The sequence below is a fragment of the Scyliorhinus canicula genome, chromosome 20, assembly GCF_902713615.1.
Source record: "Scyliorhinus canicula chromosome 20, sScyCan1.1, whole genome shotgun sequence".
In the NCBI taxonomy this organism is placed as follows: Eukaryota; Metazoa; Chordata; class Chondrichthyes; order Carcharhiniformes; family Scyliorhinidae; genus Scyliorhinus; species Scyliorhinus canicula.
In genome coordinates, this window is record NC_052165.1 from 48,954,001 (window position 1) to 48,966,659 (window position 12,659).

Here is a 12,659-nt window from a genome sequence, read left to right on the forward strand (position 1 = left end):
TGGCTCCTACCAGGCTCCAAGATTTGAGGTAAAGTTGGGACTGCCTGAAGCCTCACCCTGGAATCACAGTGCCAAAATCCCAAATCCAACATTAAGAGAACTATCTGTACAGCCTGCAGGCAATCCAAACTCAAGCCAATAACAGAACCAGCCTAATTTGATTACCAACCAAACCACCGCCCACTTCACCCAACATCACAAAAACAGTCCTGGACGATAACACGACACCCACAGAAGAGCTCAGAGATCCAATTTTAAAATCTAACTGAAAACTTTGTAATAACCATCTAGATATTCATATAGAGCTTCACAAACAGGACAAATAAATCAAAAAACTGAGGACCCACATCGTCAAATGTGATAAGGTGACGACAATGGAAGCCCAAATTCCTTACCTACTAGCAAAGGATGGGGAGGAGGCGGCAAAAATCAGGGAGCTTAACAACTGGGAGCATTTTAATAATATCCCAATTTTTGGTATTCCGTATGTGTTTGAGAGAATGGAGTTTTCTACTCCAGTCAGGAGACAGGAGAATAGGGAGGATCTGATACAAGAATATTCTAATACATCAGTTCAAATAGGCTGAGATCTACAATGTCCTAGGGTCTCAGTAAACTAGATCCTCGACTTCCAGAGATGAGATGACACACAACTTGACATGTGTGGACTATCGATTCAATCCTTGTAGCAAGTTAAGCCTTTGCCAATATCAAATTTCTTCTCTGAGCGCTTATTAAGTAGTAGATGATATATCCAGCAAGCTCAAAATCCCGATAGACACCATGGTAGCTTCCTATAAAGCAGGAATGTACTAGTCCTGTTGCCCAGGGAACAACTTTGTCACTGACAATTAAGTGGCAACAATATCCCTAACAGGGAGGAAGAAAAACATCCAGAAACCATGTCAAAGGCAGAGGAGAACATTAAATCATCACCACCATTACCAGATCAACGCACATCCCATAATGAAACAATAAATAACTAACACTCGAAGGCATCGAGAAATCACACACTACTGATGGGACACCAAACCATCAGAAAATAACCTCCTCTCCCCAGGACAGATCATAGTTGATCACCAACAGGCAGCTCTCCAGCAGCCAAGTGAAAGGAAGCCAAGCCAAAATATCGGATGGGAAATTGAGCTGACAAGTTCCCAGTAAAAGTGCCAGATGATGATCAGCCAATGACGTGGATCAGGTAGCTCTGTGGAGGTGAAAAACAATTTGGATCCAAGTCCCTGAAACAGGAATTGAAAGAAGCCGTTCACTAGCCACAGCAGGCGTTGAGCAGGCCCATGCACATTGCCAGCTGTGGAAGGTTTAGCAAAACGAATCTCACTCAACCGCATCACCTCTGAGAGGGCGTTTATCTCATGGACTGCAAAATTGAAACTTGAAGGGAGTGGGAATGGGGAGACGGAAGAAAACCTACCTCAAATACAATTCTGCGGATAAAGTATACATGGAAAGATATACACTGACATTACAACAGACTCCAGGAAAAGAGAGAGGCGCAGCACAGCAGGAAACAGGCAGCCCCCTTGTTTGGGATTGCATGACAGGACAGAGGGATCAGCCAAGAGCCTGTGCAAACAGCCTCAATCCCCACAGTGACAAACTAACAAATAGCTCACTAATCATAGGGAAGAAAATCCAAAAATCATCTCAAAAAGAGCAGGTAAGCACATAATTTCTGGAGGCAGCCTGATCATTTACATAGGAACACACTGAATTTCGAGGGGAGGGGGTGGATCAAACATCAACATTTTCCATTCATCTACGAGGAATGGAATGGCTTTGTTGATTAACATGAATCCTCCTTTCATCCTGAAAATCACCATCTCAGGAGAGGAAAAAGTAAAAAAATGGGATGGCTGATGTAAACATCCCAAATGTATACACCCCAAATGTGAACTCCCCACATTCCCCACAGTAAAAGTCATGGGCATGATTCTCTGGCCGCGTTGTGTTCGAGCAAGAGCACGTGACCGGAGAATCCCAGGAGAGCAGTCTCGCGAGCTTCCTGGCAGCCTCCACACCTCACAGGATTCACCCAAGTCCCGCGAGGTGTCGGATTTGGAACTCCGCCCAAAAGGCGCGTGACTAAACAGCTTAAACCTACTTAAGACTCTCGGCCCATTAGAGGCCCCTGGGTGGTCAGGGTAAGTTCAGGGTGCCCCCTGACCCTCCCCCTGGAACTCAGGCACCCTGGCACTGCTACCCTGGCACTGCCAAGGTGCCCCAATGGCACTGCCAACGGTCAGGGGCATGGGGGGCCATGCCCATGAAAAGAGGGTGGAGGGGGGATTTGAAGGGTGGGGTTTGCAGGGCAGGTAAGTAGGGGCCCTCCAGGAGGTTGGGGGGGTGACGGGTGGGGTTCCAGGAAGGGAGGGGGTGCTGTAAGGGGGCTTGCAGGGGACCTAAAGAGGGGGGGGGGCAGGGACCCCATAGCGGGGTGTCCTTACTTTGCGGGGGGGCGGCGCCGGGGGGCATAGTGCAATTGCCCATGGGCGGGGGCTGCCCACACTCTCACTTATAGATCGGGGCACCCTTTCAAAATGGGAGCCTGATCCCGGAGTTTAGTTCCCCAATGGTACAAAAATTCTAAGTGTGGGCTAAACCGGTGAGAAACTCTCCAGGGTCCAAAATGTGACTAAGTGTCATTGAATAGCGGTGGGGAACTCGCAAGCAAAGTCGGTGACTTAAAGAGTCATCCAGACTCGAAACGTTTGCTCCCTTTTCTCTCCACAGAGTCTGTCAGACCTGCTGAGATTATCCAGTATTTTCTGTTTTTGTGCTTAATAACATAAATGTATAATGAAGAATTTTGATTAACAGCCATGTTCAAAAGGACATTTTATGATTCTCAAACATTTCATATAATCAACCAGGCAGCAAGCTGTGTAGTACTGTATGAGCCCTAATTCTGAATCAAAGCTTCAAATTCAAACTATTCCAGATATTAAAACAGCCCTTTTGTTTCTAGCAAGGACCTATTACAAATGAGAATGTACTGGGCAATGATTGAGTGAAAGACAAAATGACAAACACTTACTCCAACTTCCACATGATCCGTTCCTTGGCCATTTTGCTTGTGTAGAACCTCAAAATAATATTTCCGAGAGGATAACAACCTACAGATAGGAAATAGAAAATAAAACATGACACTACCACCATAACTCAACAACAAAGAAACTGGCAAACAACTGTTCTCAGTACAAATACATTGTATGCTAATTCCTCAGTTATACAGTAATTGATGGCTAACCTCTTTAGAAAATCACCACATGGGGATCTTTTTCCCTCTACTGATGACTAGAGGGAAATTTTTTATAAATCTTTTTTACAAATTTAAAGTACCCAATTCATTTTTAAAATTCAATTAGGGCAATTTAGCGTGGCCAATCCACCTGCCCTGCACATCTTTGGGTTGTGGGGGTGAGACCCATGCAGACACGGGGAGAATGTGCAAACTCCACACAGACAGACAGTGACCTGGGGCCGGGATTGTACCCAGGTCCTCGGAGGCGTGAGGCAGCAGTGCTAACCACTGTGCCACCCGTCTATTGAAGACTATGACTTACGTTGGGGAAAACTCCATGATATCCACGCGAGCAGCCATTTCCATTCAGAACCTGGACACAATATTTGGGCGCAATTCTCTGCACTCACGACGGTGCGGAGAATAGCGGGGGTCGTAAATTTTTACGGCCACGCTAGTCTGACGCCCTCCCGCTATTCTCCCCCCCCCCCCCCCCCCCCCCCCCAGACTCCCGACACGAATCGCTGCCGCCGTTTTTTTACGGCGAGCAGCGATTCTCAGCTGGCCGATGGGCCGAAGTCCAAGCCCTTTACGGCCGCTTTTACGAATGGCAAACACACCTGGTCTGGCCGTTCGTAAAAACGGCCGTAAAGTTCGGATCTTGGCAACCATGGCAACGATTGGCACGGCAGTATCCATTCGCGGGGCGGCTGAGGGGCATCCCGGCCCGCGCATGCACGGGTTTCGCGCAAATGCGCAATGACGTCATCCGCGCATGCGCGGGTTGGAGTCTTCCAATCCGCGCATGCGCGGCTGACGTCATGTGACGCGTCAGCCGTCGCAAACTCTGGCAAGCGGGCTTAACGAAATTCGTTAAGCCCGCGATGCCGGAGTTCACGGCCGCGGCATGCTAGCCCCGACCGGGGACCAGAATCGGTTCCCGGTCAGGGAGGGGGAGGCTGGCGTCAAACCCGCCCGTTTTTGACGCCAGCCTTACGATTTCTCCCTGTTTGGGAGAATCGCGCCCGTGGAATTTTCCAGCTATTCTCGCCGGAGGGATCCTCTGGTCCCGCTGACGGTGAACCCCTGCCACCGGTTTCCTGGAGGTGGGGAGAGTATAGAACAAGAAGCCCTGTTGACAAGTCAATGGCGGGCTGCCTCCACTGCAGCAAAACACGGGCGGGGCAGGAAATCCTGCCCAACGTGTCAGCTGGTCACAAATTCACAGTTACTGTACAAAGAGACACTGTTAGAACAGTCATGTAATTAGGTTCGACTTAGTAGAGTTTACTAACTATTTCCATCCTGTTCCTATTCCATTAATTACTTATTGCACACCACTCCTTGCAGGTCCATTGGTTTGTAATTTGATATTTCTTTTCCCAAGTCCCCTTCCAGCTCCACTAAAAGATTGTTAGCCCTACTTCCAGCTCTATCATTTCTTTACGTTGTGTTCAGATTACCTGCGGCCTGCAATGAGACAGTGATAGTGGAGCAGAAATAGATGGGGGACGGGTGGTATGGACATGGCTGCAAATTAGAGGAAGATGAGAATAAATTAAATAGGAGCCGAATAGGTCATCGGCTCCTGGATCCTGCTTTGCTGCCATTCAATAAGATCACAGTTGATCAGATCATGACCTCAACTCCACTGCGCTGCCTGTCCCCCACAACCCTTGATTCCCTTGTGGATCAAAAACCTAACTCAGTCACAAATGTGTTCAATGAGGCAGTCTCCACTGTTCTCTGGGGCAGAGAATCCTATAGATTAACGTACTTCTGAGAGAAGAAATCCTCCTTATCTCAGACTATGTCCCCTAACTCTAGATGCCGCCAGGAAGGTAACCATCCTCTCAGCATTAACATTGTCAAACCCCCTCAGAATCTTTACAGTGCAGAAGGAAGTCATTTGGACCATCAAGTCTGCATTGGCTCTCTGAAAGAGAATTTAATCTAGTCCCATTTACCTGCCTTGTCCCCGTAATCTTTTTACATTCATTTTTTTCAGATAGAAATCAAATTCCCTTTTGAATACCTCGATCGAACCTGCCTCCAGCACCCTCTCAGGAAGTTTGTTCCACACTTTGGGGTGAAATTTGCTTCCTCACATTACTTTTACTCATTTTGCCAATTATTTTGAATCGCTAGTTCTTTGTGCTCTCGAGTGAGAACAATTTCTCACTATTTAGCCTGTTCATACCCTTCTGGATATTGAATACCTCTATTAAATCCCTTCTCAGCCTTCTTTTCTCGCAGGAAAACAGTCCCAACTAGTGTTTTAGACAAGTTCAAGCGACCACCTTACTCTTGTACTCAATGCCCCATTAATAAAGTCTAAGATACTATGGGCGGGATACTCCATCGACTGATGCCGAAATTGGGAGAGGCGATTGGGCGGGGAATGGGTTTTGACGCGACATCATGACTGGTGCTGGTTTCACGCCAAATTGTAATTTTCCGGTGCCTCAACAGCAGTGCCAATACATTCCATTCCGTACGTACAGTAAACACCATTGCCGTATCATTAGTTGTGTCCCCGGGTTGCACATCAGAGATGGAGGCATCTGCTGTGGGTGGTGCCAGTGCCAAGGGGCTGGTACCAACCCACCCGGGTGGCCCAGTGTCGTTGACCTTCTAACGGCTCTGGGTGCTGGTCCTCCTGGTGACTCTCCCCGAGCTGACTACCACTGCCACTGCCTCCCAGGTGACACTGACTGCCCTGTAGCTGACCCTCTGAGCCGCTCGAGGGGACAGGAATGTTCCAAGTGTGCACCAAGACCCATCTGATCCTAACCGTGTCCAACAATCTGGCCAGGTTCCCGAATCGTGGAGCTGGTCTCCTCGGTGGTATGGCTGTGAGCTGTGTGGGGTGTGCTCTGCAGAATCGGTTACAATACTCTTGGGGTGTTCTCACCAAACGTTGCACATTTTAAACAAGACTCCTCTACTTTTATACTCCAACTCCTTGCAATAAAGACTAACTTTCTGTTCGTCTTCCCTTTCCTTGCTATATCGGAGAGCTAACTTTTTGGGATTCATGTACGTGGGCACGCAAATCCCTCTGTTATGCAGAATTCTGCAGTCTCAATTTGAATAATATTTTGCTTCTCTATTCTTCTGACCAAATTAGATAGAATGACAGAGGTGGAGGGGAGGTGCCTTCGGAAGGATTTAAGATTTTCTGCTAGGAGGAGAAGGGTTTTGTTTTTGGGGGGGCGGGGTAGACTATTTTTAGAATAATAAATATAAATCAAGTGTTTCTTTTCATTAAATGGGCACATGATGGTGTTGCTAATGGTTTTATGATTTTGTTCCCTGCTTGTGTCTATATTCCCTCTCCTTCCATCATCAGGTCAGACGTGGGATGTTTGCTGATGACTGCACAATGTTCAGCACCATTTGCTATTCCTCAGATAATGAATCAGTCCATGTACAAATGCAGCAAAACCTGAACAATATCCAGGCTTTGGATTCCAAACAGCAACTAATATTCGCACCAGACAAGTGACAGGCAATGATAATCTGCAACAAGAGAGAATCTAACCATTGTGCCATGTCATTCAATCACATTACCATTGCTGAAATCACCCCCCCCCCCCCCCCCCCCCCCCCCCCCACTATCAACTTCCAGAAAGTTACCATTAAAAAGCTACTGAACTGGACTAGCTACATAAATATTGTGGTTACAAGGGCTAGAAATACTGCACTGAGGAATGCACCTCTTGACTCCCCAAGGTCTGTCTACCATCTACAAGGCACATGCCTGGAGGAGTGCAGCTCCATCAGTACTCAAGAAGCTAGACACCACCCATGATAAAGCAGCCCACTTGATTTGCACGTAATCCGCAAACATCCAGTCCCTCCACCACTGATGCAGAGTGGCAGCCATGTGTCCCATCTACAAGAGGCACTGCAGAAGCTCACCAAGACTTTTTGGACAGCACCTTCCAAACCCACAACCCCTACCATCTAGAAGGAAATGGGCAGCAGGTGCATAGGAACGCCGCCACCAACCGGAGGTGTATTCCATGCTACACACCATCCTGAGTTGGAAATGTATCACCTTTTCTTCACTGCGACTGGGTCAAAATCCTGGAACTCTCTCCCTAACAGCACTGTGAGTGTACCTACACCTGATGGACTGCAATGGTTCACGAAGGCAGCTCACCACCAGCTTCTCAAGGGCAATTAGGGAATGGCAAGAAATACTGGCCTAGCCAGTGACATCCACATCCTATGAAAGAATATTAAAACATTTCTGAACTTTGTGTAGTTTTCGTATTTTCTTTCTTCAGCTGAGAAAAGGTTTGAGTGTGTGCTAGTTGAGAGATGGATTTGGTGAGTGCAGTATGCAAATTATAATTGGCCGGAAGAAATCTGACCAGGTAAGCAGGCCAGGTTTTGACATTACAGTGGTACAGAGTGGTCACATGAAAAGTATAAAAGCTCAGGAAGCCCAAGAAGGTAAATCCAAAAGAGGTTTAATTTGACAACAAAAGTCAAGGCTGCAACGCGGTTTACAGCTCCCAAGGTCCAAAAGAGGACCACAGTTCTAGCCAGTCCCAACCCAGGCCAGCTTTTATAGTTCGATTTCCATGTGTCCCAGCTGGGGAGCTCGTATTCCACAAGTTCCAAGAGGAGATCAATTGGGGTACCCCGTGGGTCTCTTGAGGGTTATTATATCCCTCCCCTCCAAAGTCTGATGGTGCTGCGGTAGCAAGTTGTAGAGGGGGTCACCATGTTTTGCCCGTGGTTGTGCTTCTTGCAACTGTGGGGCCGGGTCGGGGGGGGCGGCGTATTGTGTCAGGGAGCGCCTTTTTCACGAATGTCAAGTGGGTCCTGCCAGAGGTCCGTAGCCGACCATAATGTCCTCTCAAAGTATTAAGGATTCCGTGTCCATAGGATGAGTCATCCACATCCAGCTGGCCTGGGCACAGGTCTCTGGTGGGAGGTACTCCTTGGTTCGAGGATGGCAGACAGTGGGTGGTGAGGGATCAATTAATCCGATACGGTTTGCACTGGGGCAGGCTCCTTGCCTTTTAAGGTGGTCATGTGCTTTTGTACAGTTCTATCTCCAGTCTTGACTGTGTAGGAGACTGGTCCTGTTCTCTTCACTATAGTCCTTGGGATCCACTGGGCACCATCCCTAAAATTTCCAAAGTGGCCCACGCCCCCCAGGTTTAAATTCTCTGTTGTACATTTGATGATTGTGGTATTTCTTCTGAAGGCCCTGTTGTTTTTCCATCTTCCTGCCAAGGTTCGGGAATGTCATCAGTTGTAGCATTTGGCATAGTCCCGTACATAAACAGGAACCGTGCCAGCTTTGTATCAACCGGCCCTGCAGTCTGTTTCTTCGTGCCCCGTTTAAATGTCTGGACAGCTTATTCTGCCAGACTGTTAGAAGATGATAATATGGGATGGTCTGGATGTGTTTCACCCCATTAATGCACATAAATCCTTTAAATTCCTCACTGGTAAAGGGGGTCCCCATTGCCAGTGACAATCACCTCCGGAATCCTGTGGTTGCTAAAGGACTGGTGCAACTTCTCTACGGTGGCATGCAAAGTTATGGACGATATTTTGTACATGTCCATCCACCAAGTGGGTGTCCGTCAGGAGCAGAAACATTGATTCCAAGCAGAGCCCAACAAAGTCAACGTGCAACCACACCCAGGGGCATCCTGGACAATCCCACAGGTGGAGCGAGGCTGATGGAGGGAGTTTCTGGTTCTCTTGGCAAGCTGTACATTGCTGCGCCAATTGCTCAATGTCACCGTCGAGCCTTGGCCATCACACGTAACTCCTGGCGAGCATCTTCATTTCAGAAACCCCCAGGTGTCCACTATGCAAGTCCTGCAAACTGGTTCACTGACCTGGCGGCAGGACAATCACCCAGGCTCCCTACAGGATGATGCCGTCCTCCACGCTGAGCTCCAGCATAGGCCTGCATTTCTCCTGCAATCGCATTGTGACGACGTGGTGCAGTTTTTCCAATGTCGGGTCCTTTTGGGTCCATGCATGGATTTGCGAAGCTGTGATGGTAACATATCCATAACGTTTAAAGCTAGCGTGATTTTGTCCACTACTGGCCTGGCCGGGAACTTACAGGCAGCGGGGGTCGGCTAAGGGCATCCACGTGCGCCAACTATACGCTAGGACAATATTCGAATGTGATTCGTATGCCGCCAACAGCAAAGCCCTCAGAGATTGTCGATGGTATCAATTTATGTTCCTTGAATAGGGGCTTATGGTCCATGATTACAGTAAAATGATGCCCGTCGAGGCACTGATGGAATTTCTTAACTGTAAAAATCACGGCCAGACATTTTTCAATCTGCGCATAAAGGCGCTCCGCGCCAGTCAGGGTCCTGGACGTGTAGACTATGGGCCTATCCGTCTCATTGTCCCACAGATGGACAATGCCATATGGAGAGGTTTCACATGTGAGGATGAGCGTTCGCCGGGTTGTAATGTGTTAACAAGTTTGAAGATAACAGCTGTTGCTTCACCCTGGCAAAATACTTCCACTTGTGGTGCTTTCCAAGCCCATTTCTGGTTAGGTTGTAGGAGCGCGTGCCGAGGTGCCAAAAAGGTAGCTAGGTTCAAGATAAACTTCCCGCGATAGTTGACAAGTCCCGGGAATGACCTCTGCTCTGTCGCATTCTCAGGTGTCGGAGCTCCCTTGCTGGCTCGAACTTTGTCCTCCACCAGGTGCAACCTGTCCTTATCGACGCGATATCCCAAATATGTCACCTCTTTCACCTGGAAGACGCATTTGCCCCTTTCCAGATGAACACCCATGTTGGAAAACTGTCGAAGGACCTCTTCAAAGTTGCCCTGGTATTCCTTCTCAGTGGCTCCATGTGATAAGTACATCATCCAGGTAGACAGCCACCCTGGGGAGCCCTGGGAGGATCTTTTCCATCACTTGTTGGAAAATTGCACATGCCAATGACCTGAATGGAAACTGGGTGTATTCATACTGCCCCCCTGTGGGTGTTGACGACGACAGATTTTCTTGACACTGCATCGAAATCCAGCTGGAGGTATGCGTGGCTCATGTCCAGTGAAGGAGTGGCCCCCTGCTAAATTTGCGTACAGGTCCTCCAAGCGTGGCATGGGTTATCTATCCAGCTGGGAGGCCTTGTTGACGGCCATCTTACAGTCGCCACACAGGCAAATGGACTTGTCTGGCTTCAGCACAGGAACCAGTGGTGCTGCCCATGCTGCAAACTGGACAGGGTGTTTGATGCCTATGTTCTCCAGGCGGCTCAGCTTATCATCCACCTTTGACCACAGGGTGTATGGGAGCAGACGGGCCATAAAATATTTAGCTTCTGTGTCGATGTAAATTTTAGCCGTAGCCCATTTTATCTTTCCCAGGCCGTCCTGGAAAAGATCTGAGCACTTTCCGAGTACTTGTAAAAACCGCCAATACCCATCTGGAAGATTTGTTGCCAGTCACAAGGCCTGGGCTAAGGTCCCTGCACCACTCCCAGTGGTGGCCAGACTGACTGTTGTCCGTGGGCAGCCAGGGACACAGTAGCCCCAATGATGCTCAATGGTTCTCCAGGGCATGTTGGCAGCCGTGCTATGATATCCTATAAATCCAGGTGCTGGATTCCCAGACAGAGCTTATGGAATGTCTGTTGTCCAATAATTGAAACAGCAGCTCCTGTATTAATTTCTATATCTAAGGAGTGACCATTGAGTTGGAGCATTATTCTTATTGGAGCTACTTTGGGATCACTGATGCAGTTTAACTACGTGAAGTTGTCACTTGGCCACGGCAACATGCTTGTTGGCAATTCTGGATTCCTTGACCACAGTGCAGCACTGATGTTGGTGCTCTGCACTGTCCTCTGTGGTGATGTCTCATCGGGCTGTGGTGGTCTTTGGTCAATGAGTCTGGCCACAATGCTGTTTTGGAGGGAACTGAGTCATGTAAGCCCTATCCTTAGGGAGCGTCTCTCGTCAGGACGGGGGCTGGCAAACGCTGGTCCATGGAACCCCGGAGTTACTGAATTCCCTTTTCCGCGTTCACGTGGGAGAGCAGCAACTCTGTGGCCCGTTACAAGTCCAAGGCCGGTTCTGCTAACAGCTTCCCTTGGTTGCCATATTTCTTTATGCCGCACACCAACCGATCTCTCAACATCTCAGGGAGGGATGGACCATAGTCACAGGCTAACCTGCGAAGGCGTGTCAAAAACTCCTAAACGATTCCCCGGGGGTTCACCCAGCTGTATGAAAATGGTATCTCGGGGTAATTACTGATAGTTTGGGGTCATAATGATTTGGAACTAATTCCAAGAGTTCATTTAAGGTTTTTGAGTCCAGAGCCGCCAGGTAGGTGAGATTCTTAATTACGCTGAAAGTCTGAGCCCCACAGGCAGTATTACCTTTTGCCGGTCATCTCCAGCAATACCATTTGTCTGGAGGAAATACCGCATCCGTTCGGTATACTGGGCCCAGTCTTCCACACCTGCATCCAAAAAGCAGCATTTTTAAAGTCTCACCGACCTCATTCTTACAGCTCCAACATCCCAAATGGGACTATCTCTTTGTGGCCTGTCCCAGTCCGGGTGGGCTTTTATAGATCGATTTGCACAAGCTCAAGCTGATGGACCTCTGCTCACTTGCAGGAGAGCTCATATTCCATGAGAGCCATGGGGAGATCAATTGGGGTGTCCCCCAATTGTCTCGTGAGGGTTATTATAAAAGTTAAGCTATTTGACTCCCATTCTGTGATGTGTGATGGCATAGTTACATACCCTCCCTCCCCACAGCATGAAGAGCATGATAAAAACATGACACCAGGAGGTCAGGTGGCACAGACAAGGAGACTGTGCCATGCAAACAATTTTTAAAGAAAATATGAAGTTCATACACGGAGGATTCTACATTATTCTGTACATCAGCATTAAATATCGGTGATAACTTTACATAAATGCACCATTTCAGTAGCTCATTAATCAGGTTTTGCCAATTTTAATCACTAAAGCTGCACTGTCTGATAGAATTAGGAGTAATGGACAGGCACTGCCATGATATTAAATATTAGCATATCATTACATTTGCCATTGATTCCTGGTTTAAAATCTTGTTCAGAGTGAAATCGGAACAAAATCTTAAGTGCTTTAAAAGTCTATAGTAAAGCAATTTATTTGGATGAACTTAATGTTTTTCATGGAAGAAACCAATTCTGGTGTCTCTCTTTCTCTCTGTAACAACTAATCAGGAGAGACTGCTATTTTTCTGCCAGCTATAAATAGCACTTAAAGCAGCTTTAATCGCTTAGTCACTACCTAAACAGGTTACACAATACAGTTTCAAAACTGAAAAGAGGTTATGCTTAATAGTTTTAATCATAAATGAAAGGTGCTGCAAATCTAAA

At 47.7% G+C, this 12,659-nt stretch overlaps 1 protein-coding gene across 4 annotated transcripts in view; it reads right to left on the reverse strand.

The window, feature by feature from the left end:
• Positions 1-12,659, reverse strand: part of LOC119955064 (beta-1,4-N-acetylgalactosaminyltransferase 3-like) — a 259,756-nt gene that overhangs the window by 54,543 nt on the left and 192,554 nt on the right. For all 4 annotated transcript variants that reach the window (XM_038780911.1, XM_038780910.1, XM_038780909.1 and 1 more), the window contains one exon: positions 3,059-3,137. In XM_038780911.1, coding sequence (XP_038636839.1) covers positions 3,059-3,137 — 79 coding nt within the window. The remainder of the gene's footprint in view (positions 1-3,058; positions 3,138-12,659) is intronic.